The following is a 25631-nucleotide window of genomic DNA, read 5'->3' as shown; positions in this document are numbered from 1 at the left end:
TGAAATTCTGATAGTTACACCTTTTATCTGAACAATATATACATCAACAATGGATTCTACAGTTGCAGTTTTTTGACAGATTAAAGGGACAGTTCACCCAAAAACTTTCTCCCCTTTAAATTATTCCCAATGATCCTTTTTACCTGCTAGAGTGTATTAAATTGGTTGCAAGTAGCTCCTTTACTCATATTTCAGCATTTGAAATAGCTGATTTAGCTTGTGGTTTCCCAACCTATACTGAAAGTTTTGATACTGGCGTATACGCTATTGACAAGCCTAAGTAAACACAGCCAGCAGAAGAGATTACACCCTCAGTGGGGGGCATGACAGTTAAGTAATAAAATGATAATTTTCCATTGTTCTCTCTATGTATTGAGCTTTGGTTTTCCAGACAAATATAAAAGATAAGGAAGCAAGTCTGTGTACATAAAAGTGATAACAAAATGAGATCTGATATTACCTGAAGCTCAACCCATTGTAATAGGCTGTGGTTTCAAAGCACAAAAACAGCTACTTCAGATACACAAATAAACCCGAAAATGCAATTTCTCAAATATTTTATACTCTGCAGCTAGTATAACAAGTCACTGAAAATACATTAATGGAAAAACTATTTTACAGTGTACTGTCCCTTTAAAGAAACATCAAACACTAATTAAAGGGCCAGTAAATAAATTAACTGCATGATCCACAAATGTACAATAAAAAGACAATACAATAGCACTTACTGAGAATTATCCAAATTATCAGTACATTCTTTCTTAGAAATTTCAGATTCCCCAGTTTATCATGTGACAGCCATCAGCCAATGACAGACTCAGTAGGAGCTGGTGCCTCATATTTTTTATCTCAAAGTGTTTAATGTCTCTTTAAATTTTAAATGTGGAATTCCTTTGCAAATCTTTGAGAAAGTGCTATTTTGTGGGCGTGAAACATGTTAGATAATTTGGGGCATATTTATCAAGCTCCGAATGGAGCTTGATGCCCCGTGTTTCTGGTGGGCCTGCAGGCTCGCCAGAAACAGCAGTTATGAAGCAGCGGTCACAAAGACCGCTGCCCCATAACCTGTCCGCCTGCTCTGAGCAGACATCGCCGGAAATCAATCCAATCGAGTACGATCGGGTTGATTGACACCCCCCTGCTGGCGGCCCATTGGCCGTGAGTCTGCAGGGGGCGGCGTTGCACCAGCAGCTCAAGCGTATTGCTCGCCGTATTCAGCAAGGTTTGGCGGACCTGATCCGCACTGTCAGATCAGGTCCGACAGACCTTGATAAATAGAGGCCTAAATCTCTATTCTTAGCCAGTGTACAAGTTCTGCCTATGATATTTTTATACTTGAATATCAATAAATCTAGTTTTAACTAATATTGTCTCCTGTTGTATTGCTACCAAGTGCACCAGCTGAAGAGTCTCGCAGACACAAGCAGCAGAACTGTGTAATAATTATATGGCATGTGTGTTTTGTGGGATTGTTGAGCATTTATTGAGTGAGAAAAAGTTGATAACATTAAAGAAAAGATTGACTTAAACTCATCCAGTTGCAGAGTTGGTAGATACTAATGCTTTTGTGTGGTAAACTGAAGCCTCACTTTGTAGGATTAAAAACCAAAAGTTTATTTGTAGGAAATGCCCCGATGGTTTTCGACTCCAAGGGAACCAGAGAGCTTTGCAATCCAACATCTCTCCTCTCACCTTTCACGTGTTGGCTGATAACTTCAGCCAGATTCAGGCCGCTCATAGCTGCTCCCTCAACACATGGGCTAACGAGCCAATCACCACAAACACCCACCTTCTGACCTGCTTTGAATGCACAGCCCTCTCCCTGCAGCCTGTTCAGCGGATTTGCTGCACCCCATAACTGCACTTTGGTAAAACAAGGTTTTAGGGTCTTGAAGTCTAACCCAGTTGCTTCTGCTAAACCCTTAAGCAATAAATGAATGACTTCCTTCTCTTTGGATGGTGGTATGTGCTCTTGAGGAACCTTATGGTTTGCACCAAAATCCTGTGTGCTAATCACAGTCCAGCAGTCAACTGTGTTTTCTGAATTATATTTGGAAGTATTGTTTCCAATCCAGGATACATCAGGGTGATCCACAAATGCTCCATCATAATCAAGTTTTATCTTACTGGGAAAGGCAGCTAACAACACCCAAAGTGAACATAGCTGCATAACTCTGGTCTTCGGTAACAGCACTGGGCCGAATTTAACTTTCAATAAATTGTGGATTTCTGGAGCCCCAGAATCAGCCATGAGACTTGCTGCACATTTCCCGTTATGGGCAATAACCAAATAATCAAACCAGCCACAGTCATCAACCTTCCACTTGTTGACAACAGGGTCCCAATGTACAGAGGAGATCCACTTATTTATTTCCACGCGGGCAAGACTTGAAAGGCACTCCGGTACGGACACCATACCTCTTGTTCCAATAAAAGCTTGCAAACCCTTCACTTCTGACGGGGCTCTTCCTTTTTTAAGTTCAACTATCTTCCCTGACCAAATTTTAACGGCATTCTTGTTGTGTAAAAAGGACACAATCTTAGCAAACCGTGGATCACTCACCGTAAAGAACTGCACGGCGTGGTCAAATATCTGTAGTTTACCAGAAATATTTATGTATCTACTGCTGCATCGCCCCCCTGTTGCATGCTTGCCAGTATCAAAGACTATGGTGTTCGTTAATCCCAGCTGAGAAAGCCGTGCTGCGCACACCAGGCCTGAGATTCCTCCACCAATGATTGCCACTGAAGTTGCATTTTGACTCATTCTCAGGCCTCTGCTCAACCTGAAAATAAGTAATTTGTGGAAATTGCAATTACAAACATGACTTTATTCAAATGAAACGGTGTAAACAAGATTAACAAACACATTAAACCACAGTAATAATCATACAATATGGTTTAGAAACTCAAAGTGAATGATCTGAGGTTTTGTTTAATTTAATCCTAACTAATGTAATTCAGAATTTTTTAGAGAACTTTATCAATCTATTATATTTAGAGCTGGCTGAATTACAAAATATCCTCCACATTTTACTTATGTCAGTGCCCATTTATCACAAAGCAGAAAATGTAGGAGCTTCTGGAGATTCTTCAGGTTCAGTCATATAAAATATAATGGCTGATAAAGAACAGAAAGTTCATATTTCCCTCAAAAGTTTAAGTTTCTTTAGATATATCAGGCATTTTTACATTTTAAAGTAGTTGTCCTTACCACCTATAATTATAAGTATATGAATCATACACTATTTATTTAACATAAAATCAAATTGAAATTGTAGTTCAGACTTCACAGGGGCTGAACTCAGTGAATGCTCAAAAGAAAAAGGGTGGAACTCTCCAGCAGTGCGAGATCTCTCTTATTTCTGTATCTAAAAGAGAGACACGCCCAGTGCAATACATAACTGCATGATATGATAGTTTTGTTTCACTTACACTTTGTGCTTTATATTTTATATTACTTTACACTTCACATTGGGTCCTTTCAGTATTATTGCATTTAAGCTTTGCACTTTCACTTTTATATTTTAATACATTTAGATCCAGCAGTGATTTTACAAATTCTGATTATGTTTTGAAAGTTTCTGGTTTTTAGCATCATGCTTTGTATATTTCTGTGTATCTTTTACAAATTACATTGCACTTTGTATTTGCTCCATTGTAAACTAAAACTGACAGTTTCAGAAAGTGGGAGGGACAGAGCAGTTACTTGTCTGAGCAGGGGAGTTCCCATGGTAAAACCTGAAGCTCTCTCACAATGCTTGTGAAATTATGTAAGCGTTTTAAACAAGCTGGTCTCACTGATTTATCTCTCCAGCTGTATGCAGATGGTTTTCTCAAAATTCACCATACACTTATTTTAACTAACAGAAAAGTAATATATATACAAAAATATAGACAAAAGAAAAAAAAATGTAGTGAAAACATTTCAGTTTAATTTGTAATTGATGCAAACTGAGCCTTTATATCAGTTCCATGATTTCTACAGTTAACTTGTCTCTCCTATGTAAAATTGTATTTCCCAGAGAACTGTATTACTTTCTATGAAAGGCATCTCTCATTTATCTGGGACTTCTAGGTTCAGCCCCTGTGAAGTCTGCATGACTTCCATACTAGAGAATGTCTGATTATCTGGCCCACAGAAAATTATAAAGCACTCGGGGAAACTGAAGCTGACAGTTTTAAAAAAAAAAAGGAAACGGCTGCACAATACAGGTAACACGTTAAAAAATAACTTTGAATGTAGGCAAATAGAAACAAAGTACATAGAGGCCACAGAAACATAAGTCAGTGACAGTTTTTCAGTTTTATTTTAAATATAAGAAATGCACAGTGCAATGTAATTTTTAATAAATACACATAAATATATAAAGAAGATCCTAATTTTCTAAAGTTACACAGAAACTGTGAAAGCATAATCAGAATTTGTGAAATCATAATCCTAAATACACTGCTGTATACAAAATAAAACGTGCAAAGTTGAAATGTAATAAAGCTTAATCTAAAGTGTAAAGGGATATAAAATAGAAAGCATAAAGTGTAAATGCAGCAGAACTGTCCTGTTATACAGTGCTATTTTGCACTGGGCTTGTCTCTCCTTCACATACAGAAATGCAGGGACGCGCCTTGGAGAAATTAAGCAAAATCTGCCTTTTGAAAATTTGACTAGAGACCTTGCAGTGCTGGAGGTTCATCTTACCTGAGTGGAGAGCTTTCCATCATCAGGCCCTCAGCATGAAATTGAAAAGAAAAAAGTTAGCAAACTAACTTTCTTCTCTTGCTATTTTTTGTTGATGAGCATATCTAGATATGTCTAGAAACATGTTCATGTCTTGAGCACTATAAGTCAGCAGTATCTGCAAGATTTTCAGTTATACGCTTCTAAAAACTAAATGGCAGCGGTGTTAGCAACAGCTTTATAACATTGCAAATGCTGCTGCCATATATGGATAAAGACATGCTCATGCTCTTGAGCTTATATAAGTAGCTTTTCAACAATGGGTACTTAGAGAACAAAGTCAATATGATAATGGATGTAAATTGGAACGTTGTTAAAAACTGCATGCTCTATGTGAATCATGAATGATTCATTTAGACTCTTATGTTCCATTTTTAAATGAACATGAAACCCAAAATTTGTCTTTCATGATTCAGATACAACATACAATTTTAAAGAACTTTCTAGTTTACTTCTATTATCTAAGTTGTTTCAATCTCTTGTTATCCTTAGTTGAAAAAGCATAAATGCATTACTGAGAGCTAGTTAACCCATTGGGTGAGCCAATGAAATGAGGCATACATGTGCAGCCACCAATCAGCAGCTCCTAAAGCTACCTAGGTATCCTATTCAACAAATTATATCAAGAGAACAAAACAAATTAGATAATAGAAGCCAATTGGAAAGTTGTTTCAAATCCCATGCTCTGTCTGAATCATGAATTAAATAATTTGGGTTTCACGTCCCTTTAATATACAGGATTAATATCTCTTTCCACTCTAATTGACACATATTAAGATCATGAAGTATTCCCTGTGTTATTGTGTAGACCATGAACCTTAGAAACCTATTTCAACAATTTCTAGTTCACTTTTTTTTATTGAAAGACATGGCAACCCCAGGCGTGAGTTTCAGCCTTCTTTAGGCTTCATCAGTAAGGTGCAAATATCAGACCAAAAGTTTTTAGATTCATATTTAGCTTTATATGTTTTTCACACACAGAACAGTTTTTTCTTGGTGCATCAAATCAAATGTCATAAGAGGTTGTATACAGCTTATTAGCCAAGAGGAGATATTAAACAAAGGTTCCTCACATCTGGCTGGGCGTCACGTGCTGTCTGCTATATTGATAAAAGCCTGGCCATTCCTGCTTTAGCAGCACATCACAGTTGTTTCCGTAAGTTGGTGAAGATTGCACAATTCTCTTACCAACTGCCATGCCGGATACATATTTTGTAAGATTGGGCTGCAGCACCCATTTGTATGATACTGTGCCGGAGAATTCTCAAGTCCTGTGAGGAAGTCTGAGGCTTACAAAAAAATTAAATAACAGAAAAAAAAGTGAAGAATTGTCTGGCAGAATTACTGAAATGTGGTTTAAATATATCTCCCAGTGGTGTCTGCCCACCGTACAAAGTATGCCTGCTGGCTGGTGGTCCGTCTTTTTCTAAATCATTATATAAACAAGCTCACAAATATGCTGGGGATGAAATGACAACCAGAAATGTGCTGCCTTAAGCCATCAAACGATACTTTAGCTTGTAATTTACGTGTGTTGTTTCTTTTGTAAAAAACATGCACGTTGTGTGTGCCATCCAGCGAGAGAGCGTGATCACCCATCTATAACTAGCTGCTTAATACAACCAACACTATTCATGTATTTATATATGCCTGCTAGTACTGAGAAATCAAATATGCAAGCAATTATAGCTTGTTAGAGGAGAAGGGCGTATGTAGAGTCGCCAAACTAAAATGATTACTAATAACTGAAGTATCTTAATATGAAGAGTTATGTAAAATGTGTGGCTTGTTGGTTTGCAGAAGGAACGTATCTCTAGTAAATAGAGTGTACAGGAGCAAATGCAGAACTGTGATGAATATTCGTACTTTCTTGAGGATGCAGTGGTTTAACTCCTTCGCTACCGGGAAATTCAGAGAAAAACTTTATACAGAATAATTTTGCTATCATTCCATTTAAACAAAAATAGAGCCTTGTTTTTTTATTAACCTATCAAAACTATATATATATATATATATATATATATATATATATATATATATATATATATATATATATTTTAGTAGACAACCCAAAGTATTGATCTAGGCCCATTCTGGTATATTTTATGCCACCGTTTTGCAGCCAAATGTGATCATATTACAAAAAATGGTTCACTTTTTCACTAAACTAATTTACATATAACTACTACTGCAGTCATAAGAAAAATGGTTGTAAAAGTTTTTCAGGAGTCCCTTTTGTTAAGAAGTAACAGATATGCATGGCTTTGCAATTAGTTTCTCCAACATTGGTGTGTCCGGTCCACGGCGTCATCCTTACTTGTGGGATATTCTCTTCCCCAACAGGAAATGGCAAAGAGTCCCAGCAAAGCTGGTCACATGATCCCTCCTAGGCTCCGCCCACCCCAGTCATTCTCTTTGCCGTTGCACAGGCAACATCTCCACGGAGATGGTTAAGAGTTTTTTGGTGTTTAAATGTAGTTTTATTCTTCTATCAAGTGTTTGTCATTTTAAAATAGTGCTGGTATGTACTATTTACTCTGAAACAGAAAAGGATGAAGATTTCTGTTTGTAAGAGGAAGATGATTTTAGCAGACAGTAACTAAAATCGATTGCTGTTTCCACACAGGACTGTTGAGATGAAGTAACTTCAGTTGGGGGAAACAGTTAGCAGACTTTTCTGCTTAAGGTATGACTAGCCATATTTCTAACAAGACCATGTAATGCTGGAAGGCTGTCATTTCCCCTCATGGGGACCGGTAAGCCATTTTCTTAGTTAAACATAAAAGAATAAAGGGCTTCAAAAAGGGCTTAAAAACTGGTAGACATTTTTCTGGGCTAAAACGATTGCTTTACTAGGCATATTATGCAGATTCTAACTAATTATTGGTATTATAATCTTGGGGAACGTTTAGAAAAACGGCAGGCACTGTGTTGGACACCTTTTTCAGATGGGGGCCTTTCTAGTTATAGACAGAGCCTCATTTTCGCGCCATTAATGCGCAGTTGTTTTTGGAGAGCAAGGCATGCAGATGCATGTGTCAGGAGCTAAGAATCACTGAAAAAGCTTATAGAAGGCGTCTTGTGGTATCGTATTCCCCTCTGGGCTTGGTTGGGTCTCAGCAAAGCATATAGCTGGGACTGTATAGGGGTTAAATGTAAAAACGGCTCCGGTTCCGTTAATTTAAGGGTTAAAGCTCTGAAATTTGGTGTGCAATACTTTTAATGCTTTAAGACACTGTGGTGAAATTTTGGTGAATTTTGAACAATTCCTTCATACTTTTTCACATATTCAGTAATAAAGTGTTTTCAGTTTGAAATTTAAAGTGACAGTAACGGTTTTATTTTAAAACGTTTTTTTGTGCTTTGTTGACAAGTTTAAGCCTGTTTAACATGTCTGTACCATCAGATAAGCTATGTTCTATATGTATGAAAGCCAATGTGTCTCCCCATTTAAATTTATGTGATAATTGTGCCATAGTGTCCAAACAAAGTAAGGACAGTAATGCCACAGATAATGATATTGCCCAAGATGATTCCTCAAATGAAGGGAGTAAACATGATACTACATCATCCCCTACTGTGTCTACACCAGTTATGCCCACACAGGAGGCCCCTAGTACATCTAGTGCGCCAATACTTATTACCATGCAACAATTAACGGCTGTAATGGATAACTCCATAGCAAATCTTTTATCCAAAATGCCTACTTATCAGAGAAAGCGCGATTGCTCTGTTTTAAACACTGAAGAGCAAGAGGACGCTGATGATAACTGTTCTGACATACCCTCACACCAATCTCAAGGGGCCATGAGGGAGGTTTTGTCTGATGGAGAAATTTCAGATTCAGGAAAAATTTCTCATCAAGCTGAACCTGATGTTGTGACATTTAAATTAGAACATCTCCGCGCACTGCTTAAGCAGGTGTTATCTACTCTGGATGATTGTGACGATTTGGTCACTGCAGAGAAATTATGTAAGATGGACAAGTTCCTAGAGGTTCCGGTGCCCCCCGACGCTTTTCCTATACCCAATCGGGTGGCGGACATAGTAAATAAAGAGTGGGAAAGGCCCGGCATACCTTTTGTTCCCCCCCCCTATATTTAAGAAATTATTTCCTATAGTCGACCCCAGAAAGGACTTATGGCAGACAGTCCCCAAGGTCGAGGGGGCGGTTTCTACTCTAAACAAACGCACTACTATTCCTATCGAAGATAGTTGTGCTTTCAAAGATCCTATGGATAAGAAATTAGAGGGTTTGCTTAAAAAGATTTTTGTACAGCAAGGTTACCTTCTACAACCAATTTCATGCATTGTTCCTGTCACTATGGCAGCGTGTTTCTGGTTCGAGGAACTAGAAAAATCGCTCAGTAAAGAATCTTCGTATGAGGAGGTTATGGACAGAGTTCAAGCACTTAAATTGGCTAACTCTTTTGTTTTAGATGCCGCTTTGCAATTAGCTAGATTAGCGGCGAAAAATTCAGGGTTTGCTATCGTGGCGCGCAGAGCGCTTTGGCTAAAGTCTTGGTCAGCGGATGTGTCTTCCAAGACAAAATTGTTTAACATTCCTTTCAAAGGTAAAACATTATTTGGACCTGATTTGAAAGAGATTATTTCAGACATCACTGGGGGAAAGGGCCACGCCCTCCCACAGGATAGGTCTTTTAAGGCTAAAAATAAGCCTAATTTTCGTCCCTTTCGCAGAAACGGACCGGTCTCTAATTCTGTATCCTCTAAGCAAGAGGGTAATACTTCACAACCCAAACCAGCCTGGAAACCAATGCAAGGCTGGAACAAGGGTAAGCAGGCCAAGAAGCCTATCACTGCTACCAAAACAGCATGAAGGGATAGCCCCCGATCCGGGACCGGATCTAGTGGGGGGCAGACTTTCTCTCTTTGCTCAGGCTTGGGCAAGAGATGTTCAGGATCCTTGGGCGCTAGAAATAGTTTCTCAAGGTTATCTCCTGGAATTCAAGGAACTACCCCCAAGGGGAAGGTTCCACAGGTCTCAATTATCTTCAAACCAAATAAAGAGACAGGCATTCTTACATTGTGTAGAAGACCTGTTAAAGATGGGAGTGATACATCCAGTTCCAATAAGAGAACAAGGAATGGGTTTTTATTCCAATCTGTTCATAGTTCCCAAAAAAGAGGGAACATTCAGACCAATTTTGGATCTAAAGATCCTAAACAAATTTCTCAGGGTACCATCGTTCAAAATGGAAACTATTCGAACGATCCTACCTACTATCCAGGAAAATCAATGTATGACTACCGTGGATTTAAAGGATGCGTACCTACATATTCCTATCCACAAGGAACATCATCAGTTCCTAAGGTTCGCTTTTCTGGACAAGCATTACCAGTTTGTGGCACTTCCATTCGGATTAGCCACTGCTCCAAGGATTTTCACAAAGGTACTAGGGTCTCTTCTAGCGGTTCTAAGACCAAGGGGCATTGCAGTAGTACCTTACTTGGACGACATCCTGATTCAAGAGTCGTCCCTGTCAAAAGCAAAGGCTCATACGGACATCGTCCTAGCCTTTCTCAGATCTCACGGATGGAAGGTGAACAAAGAAAAAAGTTCTCTGTCCCCGTCAACAAGAGTTCCCTTCTTGGGAACAATAATAGATTCCTTAGAAATGAGGATTTTTCTGACAGAGGTCAGAAAATCAAAACTTCTAAGCTCTTGTCAAGTACTTCATTCTGTTCCTCGTCCTTCCATAGCGCAGTGCATGGAAGTAATAGGATTGATGGTTGCAACAATGGACATAGTTCCTTTTGCACGAATTCATCTAAGACCATTACAACTGTGCATGCTCAGACAGTGGAATGGGGATTATACAGACTTGTCTCCGACGATTCAAGTAGATCAAAAGACCAGAGAGTCACTCCGTTGGTGGCTGACCCTGGACAATCTGTCACAGGGAATGAGCTTCCGCAGACCAGAGTGGGTCATTGTCACGACCGACGCCAGCCTAGTGGGCTGGGGCGCGGTCTGGGAATCCCTGAAAGCTCAGGGTCTATGGTCTCGGGAAGAGTCTCTTCTCCCGATAATCATTCTGGAACTGAGAGCGATATTCAATGCTCTCAGAGCTTGGCCTCAACTAGCAAAGGCCAAATTCATAAGGTTTCAGTCAGACAACATGACGACCGTTGCATATATCAATCATCAGGGGGGAACAAGGAGTTCCCTGGCGATGAAAGAAGTGACCAAGAAAATTCAATGGGCGGAGGATCACTCCTGCCACTTGTCTGCGATCCACATCCCAGGAGTGGAAAATTGGGAAGCGGATTTTCTGAGTCGTCAGACATTCCATCCGGGGGAGTGGGAACTCCATCCGGAAATCTTTGCCCAAATAACTCAATTATGGGGCATTCCAGACATGGATCTGATGGCGTCTCGTAAGAACTTCAAGGTTCCTTGCTACGGGTCCAGATCCAGGGATCCCAAGGCGACCCTAGTAGATGCACTAGTAGCACCTTGGACCTTCAACCTGGCTTATGTATTCCCACCGTTTCCTCTCATCCCCAGGCTGGTAGCCAGGATCAATCAGGAGAGGGCCTCGGTGATCTTGATAGCTCCTGCGTGGCCACGCAGGACTTGGTATGCAGACCTGGTGAATATGTCATCGGCTCCACCATGGAAGCTACCTTTGAGACAGGACCTTCTTGTTCAGGGTCCATTCGAACATCCGAATCTGGTTTCCCTCCAACTGACGGCTTGGAGATTGAACGCTTGATTTTATCAAAGCGTGGGTTTTCAGATTCTGTAATAGATACTCTGATTCAGGCTAGAAAGCCTGTAACTAGAAAAGTTTACCATAAAATATGGAAAAAAATATATCTGTTGGTGTGAATCTAAAGGATTCCCATGGAACAAGATAAAAATTCCTAAGATTCTATCCTTTCTACAAGAAGGTTTGGAGAAAGGATTATCTACAAGTTCTCTGAAGGGACAGATCTCTGCTTTATCTGTTTTACTTCACAAAAGACTGGCAGCTGTGCCAGATGTTCAAGCATTTGTTCAGGCTCTGGTTAGGATCAAGCCTGTTTACAGACCTTTGACTCCTCCCTGGAGTCTAAATCTAGTTCTTTCAGTTCTTCAAGGGGTTCCGTTTGAACCCTTACATTCCGTAGATATTAAGTTATTATCTTGGAAAGTTTTGTTTTTGGTTGCAATTTCTTCTGCTAGAAGAGTTTCAGAGTTATCTGCTCTGCAGTGTTCTCCGCCCTATCTGGTGTTCCATGCAGATAAGGTGGTTTTGCGTACTAAGCCTGGTTTTCTTCCGAAAGTTCCAACAAAAATATTAACCAGGAGATAGTTGTACCTTCTTTGTGTCCGAATCCAGTTTCAAAGAAGGAACGTTTGTTACACAATTTGGACGTTGTCCGTGCTCTAAAGTTCTATTTAGAGGCTACTAAAGATTTCAGACAAACATCTTCCTTGTTTGTTGTTTATTCTGGTAAAAGGAGAGGTCAAAAAGCGACTTCTACCTCTCTTTCCTTTTGGCTTAAAAGCATTATCCGATTGGCTTATGAGACTGCCGGACGGCAGCCTCCTGAAAGAATCACAGCTCACTCCACTAGGGCTGTGGCTTCCACATGGGCCTTCAAGAACGAGGCTTCTGTTGACCAGATATGTAAGGCAGCGACTTGGTCTTCACTGCACACTTTTGCCAAATTTTACAAATTTGATACTTTTGCTTCTTCGGAGGCTATTTTTGGGAGAAAGGTTTTGCAAGCCGTGGTGCCTTCCATTTAGGTGACCTGATTTGCTCCCTCCCTTCATCCGTGTCCTAAAGCTTTGGTATTGGTTCCCACAAGTAAGGATGACGCCGTGGACCGGACACACCAATGTTGGAGAAAACAGAATTTATGCTTACCTGATAAATTACTTTCTCCAACGGTGTGTCCGGTCCACGGCCCGCCCTGGTTTTTTAATCAGGTCTGATAAATTATTTTCTCTAACTACAGTCACCACGGTATCATATGGTTTCTCCTATATATATTTCCTCCTGTCCGTCGGTCGAATGACTGGGGTGGGCGGAGCCTAGGAGGGATCATGTGACCAGCTTTGCTGGGACTCTTTGCCATTTCCTGTTGGGGAAGAGAATATCCCACAAGTAAGGATGACGCCGTGGACCGGACACACCGTTGGAGAAAATAATTTATCAGGTAAGCATAAATTCTGTTTTTTAGCAATTAGAAGTTTGCTAATTGAAGCTGGGCACCACACTTCTGAAATTCAGTGAAGGGGTTAATTGGTTAGCTGGTAAGGGTGATAGTATTACCCTACCACCTGACACTTCCCACTCCGTGATCCCTCCCACACAGCTTCCCCCCCCCCCCAACACACGCTCCTGACAACCATCTTAAGTATTGGCAGACAGTGTGCCAGTATGAAGTGTTAGCTTTGTTTTTTTAAATGAATTAATTTTATTTATTTATTTATTTTCTGCAGTGTAGAATCCCCCTTAGCCTTCAACTTCCCGGATCCCTCCCAAACAGCCCTGTAACCCTCCCCATGGTGTTCACCATCTTAGGTACTTGCAGCTGTCTGCCAGTACCCAGTTTACAATTTTCTCTTTATTTTTTTAAAATGTATGTATTTTTTTTTTTCCTGTAGTGTAGCAGTCCCTTCCGCCCCCTCCCCCCGATCGTTACTGTTAGGACCCCCACCTTGATTCCCCATTTTTCTATAGCATCTCTTCCCTTCCTCTCCCAGTCACACATTATTTTCTGTAGGTAAGGTCCCGCCCCTTCATCTGCCCTGCACCTCCCTCTATTCCTCCCAAACCTCTCACCAGCACAAACGGAGATTGTTACAGACAGTGACAAGACCGTGCCACTGTCTGTAACGATCAGGCATCTGCACTCATATGGTAACGGATCGTGCTATTCTACCATATGAAGTCAAATGCCTGCAGCCCAGGAACAGCAAGTCTCGGTTATCACTTGACAACTGAGACTTCAGGAGCTTCCTTTGAAGGTCAGACGTAGATCTATGTTATCTATTTACCGCATGATGCAGATCTTTGTCCGATTGGCGGAAGGGGTTAAGGGACAGTAAAGTCATTTTATATATGCAGAGTATTATGAAATACTATTGCATTACAAACATCTGCAAAAAATAAATGTTTTAAAAGCATTTAAAGGGACGGTAAACACCTTGTAATTACATTTTGTTCTGCAGTCTCTCAATAGATTAACATATCAGCAGATAACACCTTGTTTGCTGCAGTTGTCTTTAAAGGCCAAACGCCACCCACTTTGGAGTAGTCAATCCAGACTGGAAAATATAGGGTTTGCCACTGTCATTGCATGAACAAAATCTCCATTGTTTGGCTTCAATAACAAAAAATAACAAGCTGCAAATTAGGAACAGATATGTGGCAGGGTTAGGCTTGTGAAGTCTGCCATGTGCTCTATCGGTTTTCAGGACCGGAAAACACACAATTTTCAGACTTAAAGGGACAGTAAACATTACCTTTTAAACATTTCAAATTAAACGTGACATAAAACAACATTTTTCTTTCAGACAGAGCATACAGTTTTTAGCAACTTTTCAGATTAGTTCTATTTTCAAATCTGCTTGATTTTCTTGGTATGTTTTGTTGAAGGAGCAGCAATAAACTATTGGGAGCTAGCTGAACACATCTGGTGAGCCAATGACAAAAGGCATAGATGTGCAGCCACCAATCAGCTAGCTCCCAGTAGTGCATTGCTGCTCCCTGGGCCTACCTAGGTATGCTTTTCAACAAAAGATACCAAGGGAATGAAGCTAATTAAATAACAGAAGTAAATTGAAACTTTGTTTAACCCCTTAATGACCGAGGACGTGCAGGGTACGTCCTAAAAAAAAAAAAGGCAGTTAACGCCTGAGGACGTACCCTGCGCGTCCTCGGTGTGGAAAGCAGCTGGAAGCGATCCTGCTCGCTTCCAGCTGCTTTCCGGTTATTGCAGTGATGCCTCAATATGGAGGCATCCTGCAATAACCATGTATGGCCATCCGATGCAGAGAGAGCCACTCTGTGGCCCTCTCTGCACCGGAGATCGGTGGCTTCCTTCATTGGTGGGTGGGAGCAGGACCGGAAGGCGGGTGGCGGCCATCGATGGCCCTGGAGATGTGCAGGGGGGGGCGGGATCGTGGGCGGGGATGACCGGGGGCGCGCACGGGCGCGCGCACGATAGGGAGGGGGCGGGCGCGTGCACGGGGAGGGAGCGGGTGGGAACGCTGCACTACAGAAAATATGCACTATAGGATTTGGTATAAAATGTAATAAAAATAAAAAAGCTAAATCAGGGGATGTTGGGTTGGTATGTGGGAGGGAAGCTACACTACAGAAAAAAAAAACTGCGAAAAAAAAAAAAAAAAACAACACATTTTTTTCTGCAAACTGGGTACTGGCAGATAGCTGCCAGTACCCAAGATGGCCCCCAAAAAGTCAGAGGGGGACGGTTAGAGAGGTGTTTGGGGGGGGGGGGGTCAGGGAGGTTGGGGGCTAAGGGGGATCCTACACAGCAGCATATGTAAATATGCTATAATTTACAAAAAACAAAGATTCCCTTTATTTTTGTACTGGCAGACTTTCTGCCAGTACTTAAGATGGCGGGGACAATTGTGGGGAGGGAAGGGAGCTGTTTGGGAGGGATCAGGGGGTGTGATGTGTCAGATGGGAGGCTGATCTCTACACTAAAGCTAAAAATTAACCCTGCAAGCTCCCTACAAGCTACCTAATTAACCCCTTCACTGCTAGACATAATACACGCGTGATGCGCAGCGGCATTTAGTGGCCTTCTAATTACCAAAAAGCAATGCCAAAGACATATATGTCTGCTATTTCTGAACAAAGGGGATCCCAGAGAAGCATTTACAGCCATTTGTGCCATAATTGCACAAACTGCTTGTAAATGATTTCAGTGAGAAACCTAAAATTGGGAAAAATTTAACGTTTTTTTTAATTTGATCGCATCTGGCGGTGAAATTGTTGCATGAAATATACCAAAATGGGCCTAGATCAATACTTTGGGTTGTCTACTACACTACACTAAAGCTAAAATTAACCCTAGAAGCTCCCTACATGCTCCCTAATTAACCCCTTCACTGCAGGGCATAATACACGTGTGGTGCGCAGTGGCATTTAGTGCCCTTCTAATTACCAAAAAGCAACAACAAAAGCCATACATGTCTGCTATTTCTGAACAAAGGGGATCCCAGAGAAGAATTTACAACCATTTATGCCATAATTGCACAAGTTGTTTGTAAATAATTTCAGTGAGAAACCTAAAGTTTGTGAACAAAATTGTGAAAAAGTGAATGATTTTTTTTTATTTGATTGCATTTGGCGGTGAAATGGTGGCATGAAATATACCAAAATGGGCCTAGATCAATACTTTGGGGTGTCTTCTAAAAAAAAATATATACATGTCAAGGGATATTCAGGGATTCCTGAAAGATATCAGTGTTCCAATGTAACTAGCGCTAATTATTAAAAAAAAAGGGGTTTGGAAATAGCAAAGTACTACTTGTATTTATGGCCCTATAACTTGCAAAAAAAGCAAAGAAGATGTAAACATTGGGTATTTCTTAACTCAGGACAAAATTTAGAAACTATTTAGCATGGGTGTTTTTTGGTGGTTGTAGATGTGTAACAGATTTTGGGGGTCAAAGTTAGAAAAAGTGTGTTTTTTTTCCATTTTTTCCTCATATTATATATTTTTTTTTATAATTAATTATAAGATATGATGAAAATAATGGTATCTTTAGAAAGTCCACTTAATGGCGAGAAAAACGGTATATAATATGTGTGGGTACATTAAATGAGTAAGAGGAGAATTACAGCTAAACACAAACACTGCAGAAATGTAAAAATAGCCTTGGTCCCAAACGGACAGAAAATGGAAAAGTGCTGCGGTCATTAAGGGGTTAAACCTTTATGCTCTATCTGAATCATGAAAGTTTAATTTTGACTCTAAATACAGAGTTGCTAGAGTTAACATTACATGCTATAGCCAAAAAGAACATGTAATGGTTTCACTATAACGGCCCTTTAAGATCTTTCTATAGGTATCAATTAATTTTAGTTAAAAATACCCCCTCACTTTATCTGCACTTACCCTTGTGGTCTTCCACTCTGCTTACCAGGGCTTTTGGTCTTTGTGTACAGTAAGAAGCTGAAGGGGGTGAGGGGCCTTTAGGTTAAAGGGATAGTCTACACCAGAATTTTTATTGTTTTAAAAGATAGATAATCCCTTTATTACCCATTTCACAGTTATAATAATATACTTTTAACCTCTGTGATTGTCTTGTATCCAAGCCTCTGCAAACTGCCCCTTTTTTCAGTTCTTTTGACAGACTTGCAGTCTAGCCAATCAGTGCCTGCTCCCAGATTACTTCACGTGCACAAGCACAGTGTTATCTATATGAAATATGTGAACTAACACCCTCTAGTGGTGAAAAACTGTTAAAATGCAATCTGAAAGAGGTGGGCTTCAAGGTCTAAGAAATTAGCATATGAACCTCCTAGGTTAAGCTTTCAACTAAGAATACCAAGAGAACAAAGCAAAATTGGTGATAAAAGTAAATTGGAAAATTGTTTAAAACTACATGCTCTATCTGAATCATGAAAGTTTATTTTGGCCTAGACTGTCCCTTTAAGCGTGGTTCAACAAGGGGCAATTTTTAACTAAAATTAATTATATTACCTTTGGGAAATCTCTTATATACACCACACCAGTGTTAATTTCGTCGACTAAAACTAGACTAATATGAGCATAAAACTAAAGAAATTTTGATGACTAAAATACGACTAAAACTAAATCAAGATTTGTTGTCAAAATTAACACTTTATGCAATTTAATCAATCCATATTTTATTACTGCTCTTTTGTAAAAAAAAAAAAAAAAAGCAAGGCTATCTTCTTATTTATTTACGAAGCTTTATTTCATTTAAGATAAATAAAGACAATAATAATGTTATATACCACAACAGTTAAATCGGTATTGCATGTTCCAACCTTAATACCAAAAATAAAAACAGGTCAATAAACCTTCACTCCAGGAGTATATAATGAGTTTGCAAGTTCTAGAGCAGTGCTAATTTTTCGAATCTGAACAATCAAATGATTCTTCCGATAGAAATAAGAATAACCCATGAGTATGGGTTTAAGGGGACACTGAACCCAATTTTTTTTTCTTTCATGATTCAGATAGAGCATGCAATGTTAAGCAACTTTCTAATTTACTCCTATGAACAAATGTTCTTCATTCTCTTGGTATCTTTATTTGAAATGCAAGAATGTAAGTTTAGATACCAGCCAATTTTTGGTGAACAACCTGGGTTGTTCTTGCTGATTGGTGGATAAATTCACCCACCAATAAACAAGTGCTGTCCAGGGTTCTGAACCCCCCAAAAAAGGCCAGATGCCTTATTTTTCGATAGCAAGAGAACGAAGAAAAATTGATAATAGGAGTAAATTAAAAAGTTGCTTAAAATTGTTGCTCTATCTGAATCACAAAAGAAAAAAATTGGGTTCAGTGTCCCTTTAAGTTATGCTGTGCCTGTGCTAGCTGCAGAAACATTTTGTTGTGTTGAGTTACTTGATACTTGTTTTAATTATTATAAGTGTTTATATTGGGTAATATGTGCAACGGTATTACAGCCAATACAGTTTACAGTTTGTTTTTTTATATTTTAAAGTTGCACTTTTGTTTGTTTATGAAACTTGGTTTTATTTCATTTTAAGTTTAATAAAGACGTTATATATCACCACGGCTAAATCTGTGTCTGTATTGTATGTTTAACCCTTTCATGACTGGGTTAAAGTGTCTACATCGAAACAACTGTAGACAAATTGAAATCACGCGATCGTGCAAACGATCGTGAGATTTCAATTATGGGATCGGGTCTGGGGGGCGTCCCTATGACGCTAGGAACGCCCTCCAGACCGCGATCAAATCCTGCAAGCGCAGTAGGCTTCAGGACAGCCATTGGCTATGACGTTGTATTCCGTCATAGCGGCTTTAAAGCCCAGCGCCGCTGTAACGGAATACAACGGCATAACGGCGGGAAAGGGTTAACCCTTAATACCATAAATAATAACAGGTGTTATGTTTACTTCTGAAGTATATAATCAGTTTGCAAATTATAGAGAAATGCTTAAATAATGCATTACACTTTAACTAAACCCCTTAGATTTTAGTCAACTAAAATCTATTGAAGATTTAGTCGACTAAAACTAAAACAATTCAGATGACTAAAAAAAGACTAAAACAGCATTTTAGTCAAAAGACTAAATCAAAATTTGTCATCAAAAGTAACACGGCACCACACTAGTATACTATATAATCAGGGAGATTTTACATGACCAGATTTGTGCCACTTTAAATTCATAGGGATATAATAATGCAGCTGTAAAATCCTCTGTGTTTAATACCTTCAATGGATATAGGCTTTAAAGGTACATGGAATTATATGAAATCCAGATAAATCAGTGCTATTGCCATGTGTTCCGTAATTATGGCACAACTAAAATAACTTGGTTTATAAGGTCCCTGTGTGCAGATTTATCTTTATAATCCTTAATGTCTAAATCGCTTCAACTCTCATATAATATTTGACCGATCATATTGCATATTCCAAATATTTTTTGCATAAAAATAACACCTGGGTTTGCTCCTGAATCTTTGTGCAATTATTCTTTTATTCTAACACAATTGCAGACACCAGTGATGTGCTAGATAATGTGTTCCACAGTAAAATGAGCCAGATAAATTGTGCAGAAAATTATAGAAAGGTGGTACCATAAATATTGGATATGATTATCTGGTTAATAAATCTGTTATCCAAAGATGCATGATTAAGGGCTGAAAGGCCCGAAATGTTACATGTTTTTTAAACTGTCCAAATAAAGGAGTGATTTTAAGACAAGGTGCTGTGGACACTTTGTATATGTGGTTAATAGATCTGATACAAGTTTTGTGGTGATTTAAATTTTTGCTCACGTGAGCGTTTGAGATCAGAATTATTTGTGTGTTGCTGTTGGGGTACATAGGAAATATCTGATTGCCGGGTATGTGCTGCAAAGAGGTTGAGAAACACTGGTCTAGAGGAACAAGATTACTATTGTAGGCTTACAAACTACTGATACACTGCTGGGCGCTGTCAAAGCAGGTGACATCAGCAATGACTTTACTGGCTTCAATGTGCACTTGCACACAAACTGTGCAAGCTTACAATTGCCTACCTAGGTAGCATTCTGTGACACAACTTGTGAGTCTAGAGAAGGGTTGTAAAAGGACTAGGAATTTAACTTAAAATGCTAAAACAAGGAAGGTGTTTCCATGTTTATTATAAATATTACACAACAGATTAAAAATGTAGGGTTTCATGTCCCTTTAACTATGTTTTTCACCCCTTTGCAGCAATCATTTAAACAATAATTGCGTGCTCTATAGCATTAAGAGGATTTTATTATTGCACTATTATGTCTTTTTAAGGTGAAAGTCTACTCCAGAATTTTTATTGTTTAAAAAGATAGATAATTCCTTTATTACCCATTCCCCAGTTTTGCATAACCAACACAGTTATATTAATACACTTTTTACCTCTTTGATTACCTTGTATCTAAGCCTCTGCAGACGGCCTCCTTATTTCAGTTCTTTTGACAGACTTGCATTTTAGCCAATCAGTGCTGACTCATAAATAACTCCACTGGAGTGAGCACAATGTTATATATATATATATATATATGTGGCACACGTGAACTAGCAATGTCTTGCTGTGAAAAAACTGTCAAAATGCACTGAAATTAGAGGCGGCCTTCAAGTGATTAGAAATTAGCATATGAGCCTACCTAGGTTTAGCTTTCAACAAAGAATACCAAGAGAACAAAGCAAATTTAATGATAAAAGTAAACTGGAAAGATGTTTAAAATTGCCTGTCCTATCTGAATCCTGAAGGTTTAATTTGGAATTACCATCCTTTTAAGAATGTGAGATTTACAATTCACATTTACTGTGTATTTGCAATAGCTCTGGCTACAGTTAGATGACACTCCTTGCAACCTTTACCGAAACAGGCAGGTGAGGAGACCTGGTCTGCGGTGGCCAAGCGTATTTTGTGAGCAGAGCAGTGACAAGAGGGTGGGGCATATGTTTTTTCTGTGGGTGGGGATTGGGCGTGTCATAAGTGAGGTTTAGTGGAATCAGATGTATCATGGGAGGAGCTACGGAGTTTATGGAAACTAAAACATTTACCCTTATAAAGAAAGCTGGCAGACCGACCAACCAACCCATGACAATCCTACAGTATCCGGAACAGGAGGGAGGTATGAGATGATGACTAAATGAATAGCCTTTCTACACACTGCTCCTTATACAGACATTTACATGTCATGTTCTAAATTATTAAACCCTGTAACATTTGCATAACTGACACTAGACTACAATGTCTAGACACCCCCCCAAACACTTAAAGTGAATGTAAACTTTCATGAATTTGTGCCGGTTTTTAATAATACTATTAAAAACATGGGCACTTTCATTCCTGAAAGTTTATATTGCAGCGTATTTTTACAAATACTTACCTTTCTCTTCAGCAAAGCCGGATCGGCGATCCCCCGCCCACTTCTCATGCTGTACTTACACAGTAATGACGAAACCGGCTTCCTCCAGTCACGGCGTGGCCTCACGAGATGGACGCTCTGGGGGAAAGCCATGATTAGAGGAAGCCGATTTAGTCATTGTTGTGTAAGTACAGAGGAGTTACGGGCGGGGGATCGTCGATCCAGCTTTGCTGAAGAAAAAGGTAAGTATTTGTAAAAATATGCTGCAATGTAAACTTTCATGAATCAAAGTGCCCATGTTTTTAATAGTATTTTTAAAAAAAACGGACACTAATTCATTAAAGTTTACATTCACTTTAAGTAAAAGTTTTGCCAAAACCTGCAAGCACTGCAGCTCCCTTACATGAAACTGCTGGTCATTGGTGGGCACATGCAACTACGGCTCCTGATTTGCTCACCAGCCATCTCAAGCCTGCAGCTTCAGGACTAAACCTATATGTTTAAAGGAACATAAAAATGCAAAAATTTCTTATGTGTTAGAGCATTGTATTTATGCTCTGTTGTTAGTGTTTATATAATAATTAAACACATAGTTAAAAGGACACTAAACACTTTATGCAACTCTCGCTAATTATGGGTGCCACAATTTTGGAACTTGCACTGCAGATATCTGAAGTAGAGTTGCTGCACATGTATAAATACAACAGCATTGGCATGCAGTGAAGTGAGATTTCAACGTGGCAGCACACATGACTAGAGGGAGGCTAGAAGAACTTAAATACTACACTTATAACAAATATTTAGTGTTCAATGTCCCTTTAAAGTCAGCTCTAGAGCAGCAATGCTTTACTGGGAGCTAGCTGAGCACATCTGGTGAGCCATTGACAAGAGGCATATGTGTGTAGCCACCAATCAGCAGTTAGCTCCTAGTAGAGCATTACTACTCCTGAGCCTACCAAGGTATGATTTTCAACAAAGGATACCAAGAAAGAGGAAAGCAAATTTGACCACAGAAGTAGAATTGAAAATTGGTGCTCTTGTTCTATAAACAAAAAATGACACCTTCACAAGTCTGGTGTATACAGGCATGTCTGGCAGCCTTGGGCATGTGGTTTCCCCTGACACATGCATGATGAGGGACAACGAGATCACATGCACAGAACCTATGGCCACACGGCTCTTTACCTGATAACTAGGAGTGTAGAAAGTGGGATATTGTTTATTACAAAAACAGTTTCTATTTGGTAGCATTAATTATTAAACATACATCAATTCCTGGTAAAATGTTTACGCATGAATAGAATTTGCTCAATGTTTTTTCTTTCCAACTTTATAATATACTTTGATTATCTTAATTGCTTTTATCTCTTGATATCCTTTGTTGAAAAAGATACCTAGGTATGCTCAGGATAACAAGATAATGAAGCAAAATAGGTAATTTTCCCTAATTAGGTCATTTTAATCTTAAATTTCTAGTTTTTGCACTAGCACAAGAGTATTACTGCAGGATTTCTAGTTTTACCCAGAAACATAATACACACTGATTGCTTGATCAATACAGGAGCTTATTTGTATCTGTCCCTAATTTGCTACAACTGAGGAGATAAGATAAAAAATACTCAGGCAGCTTTTAAAGTGGTGTGTCCTTGGGCTGAAACATACTGCAATTTGCTATCAGGTTAAAATCTTATAAAACATTACTCTGTAAGAAGATCTTTTGCTGTGCATGGCTTAATGTCTGATAAATACAGAAACATGACTTTCATTATTATGTTCATGTAAGGTAAAGTGCACTTAGAGTCGTTAAAATATACAGATTAAATGCATAGAAATGTATATTTGTCCCTCTAAATAACATATACTTATTTGTTATGTTATGCAGCCCTGAGAGACAAAGTGCAGCCCTGAGAGACAGAGTGAGAGTTCACCTGAGAGACAGAGTGAGAGTTCACCTGAGAGACAGATGAATGTACACCTGAGTGCAAGTACAGTCCTGAGAGACAGTTCACCTGAGAGACATATAAATGTACACCTGAGTGTTAGTACAGCCCTGAGAGACAGAGTGAGAGCTCACCCGAGAGACATATGAATGTACACCTGAGTGTAAGTACATTCCTGAGAGACAGAGTGAGAGTGCAGCTGAGAGACAGATGAATGTACACCTGAGTGTAAGTACAGTCCTGAGAGACAGAGTGAGTGCAGATGAGACAGATGAATGTACACCTATGTGTTAGTACAGCCCTGAGAGACAGAGTGAGAGTGCAGCTGAGAGACAGATGAATGTACACCTGAGTGTAAGTACAGTCCTGAGAGACAGAGTGAGAGTGCAGCTGAGAGACAGATGAATGTACACCTGAGTGTAAGAACAGTCCTGAGAGACAGAGTGAGAGTTCACCTGAGAGACAGATGAATGTACACCTGAGTGCAAGTACAGTCCTGAGAGACAGTTCACCTGAGAGACATATGAATGTACACCTGAGTGTTAGTACAGCCCTGAGAGACAGAGTGAGAGCTCACCTGAGAGACAGATGAATGTACACCTGAGTGTAAGTACAGCCCTGAGACATAGAGTGAGAGTGCAGCTGAGAGACAGATGAATGTACACCTGAGTGTAAGTACAGCCCTGAGAGACAGAGTGAGAGTGCAGCTGAGAGACAGATGAATGTACACCTGAGTGTAAGTACAGCCCTGAGAGACAGATGAATGCACACCTGAGTGTAAGTACAGCCCTGAGAGACAGATGAATGCACACCTGAGTGTAAGTACAGCCCTGAGAGACAGATGAATGCACACCTGAGTGTAAAAGCAGCCCTGAGACAGAGTGAGAGTGCAGCTGAGAGACAGAGTGAGAGTGCAGCTGAGAGACAGAGTGAGAGTGCAGCTGAGAGACAGAGTGAGAGTGCAGCTGAGAGACAGAGTGAGAGTGCAGCTGAGAGACAGAGTGAGAGTGCAGCTGAGAGACAGAGTGAGAGTGCAGCTGAGAGACAGAGTGGGAGTGCAGCTGAGAGACAGAGTTGGAGTGCAGCTGAGAGACAGAGTGGGAGTGCAGCTGAGAGACAGAGTGGGAGTGCAGCTGAGAGACAGATGAATGTACACCTGAGAGCAAGTAGTATAAGAGCAGAACTCTGAGAGTATGTGCAGCAGTACACAGAGCCTGAGAGTGAGAATAACATAACTCATAAAAAACAGAGCAGAACACGGAACTTTCTCACCAACACCTCTCTCACCTGAACTGATACACTGTAACCCCAACAGCACTACTTCCGGGACTTCTACTCCCAGCATGCCCTGCTGCCACTCTCCCAGCATGCCCTGTTCACACACTCCTGCCCTGCTCCCACACACCTGCCTCTCTCCCAGCATGCCCTGCTCCCACACTCCTGCCCCTCTCCCAGCATACCCCGCTCCCACACTCCTGCCTCGTCTCTCCCAGCATGCCCTGCTCCCACACTCCTGCCCTTCTCCGTCCCAGCATGCCCTGCTCACACACTCCTGCCCTTCTCCGTCCCAGCATGCCCTGCTCACACACTCCTGCCCTTCTCCGTCCCAGCATGCCCTGCTCACACACTCCTGCCCTTCTCCGTCCCAGCATGCCCTGCTCACACACTCCTGCCCCTCTCCGTCCCAGCATGCCCTGCTCACACACTCCTGCCCCACTCCCAGCATGCCCTGCTCACACACTCCTGCCCCACTCCCAGCATGCCCTACTCACATACTCCTGCCCTTCTACCAGCATGCCCTGCTCACACACTCCTGCCCCTCTCCCAGCATTCCCTGCTCACACACTCCTGCCCCACTCCCAGCATGCCCTACTCACACTCCTGCCCTTCACCCAGCATGCCCTGCTCACACACTCCTGCCCCACTCCCAGCATGCCCTTCTCCCAGCATGCCCTGCTCACACACTCCTGCCCTACTCACACACTCCTGCCCTTCTCCCAGCATGTCCGGCTCACACACTCCTGCCCCTCTCCCAGCATGCCCTGCGCACACACTCCTGCCCCACTCCCAGCATGCCCTACTTATACACTCCTGCCCTTCTCCCAGCATGCCCTGCTCACACACTCCTGCCCCTCTCCCAGCATGCCCTGCTCACACACTCCTGCCCCACTCCCAGCATGCCCTACTCACACACTCCTGCCCTTCTCCCAGCATGCCCGCCCAGCCCTACTCACACACTCCTGCCCCTCTCCCAGCATGCCCTACTCACACACTCCTGCCCTTCTCCCAGCATGCCCTGCTCACACACTCCTGCCCTTCTCCCAGCATGCCCCGCTCACACACTCCTGCCCCTCTCCCAGCATGCCCCGCTTACACACTCCCGCCCCT

General features: G+C 40.7%; 1 protein-coding gene across 2 annotated transcripts; it reads right to left on the bottom strand.

Annotated features, from left to right (window-relative positions):
- Window positions 1-540: 540 nt before the first annotated feature.
- Window positions 541-24700, bottom strand: LOC128666243 (uncharacterized). 2 transcript variants are annotated; one of them, XM_053720719.1, is made up of 3 exons: window positions 24531-24700; window positions 21384-21441; window positions 541-2786 (listed from the first exon to the last, which is right to left on the bottom strand). In XM_053720719.1, exon 3 carries the CDS (start codon window positions 2765-2767, stop codon window positions 1586-1588), a length of 1182 nt encoding a protein of 393 aa, XP_053576694.1. In that variant the 5' UTR covers window positions 2768-2786; window positions 21384-21441; window positions 24531-24700; the 3' UTR covers window positions 541-1585. The 2 variants fall into 2 exon arrangements, with proteins under 2 accessions (XP_053576694.1, XP_053576693.1); XM_053720718.1 differs by lacking the exon at window positions 21384-21441 and having other exon boundaries at window positions 24531-24698.
- Window positions 24701-25631: the final 931 nt, after the last annotated feature.

Source organism: Bombina bombina, chromosome 7, assembly GCF_027579735.1.
Source record: "Bombina bombina isolate aBomBom1 chromosome 7, aBomBom1.pri, whole genome shotgun sequence".
NCBI lineage: Eukaryota > Metazoa > Chordata > Amphibia > Anura > Bombinatoridae > Bombina > Bombina bombina.
The sequence above is the reverse complement of the archived record's forward strand: the minus strand, read 5'-3'. Positions and strand labels throughout refer to the sequence as shown.

Bases quoted from the DNA above. Each gene is read 5' to 3' on its own strand.
- LOC128666243 (XM_053720719.1), bottom strand. From the start codon at position 2,767: ATGAGTCAAAATGCAACTTCAGTGGCAATCATTGGTGGAGGAATCTCA.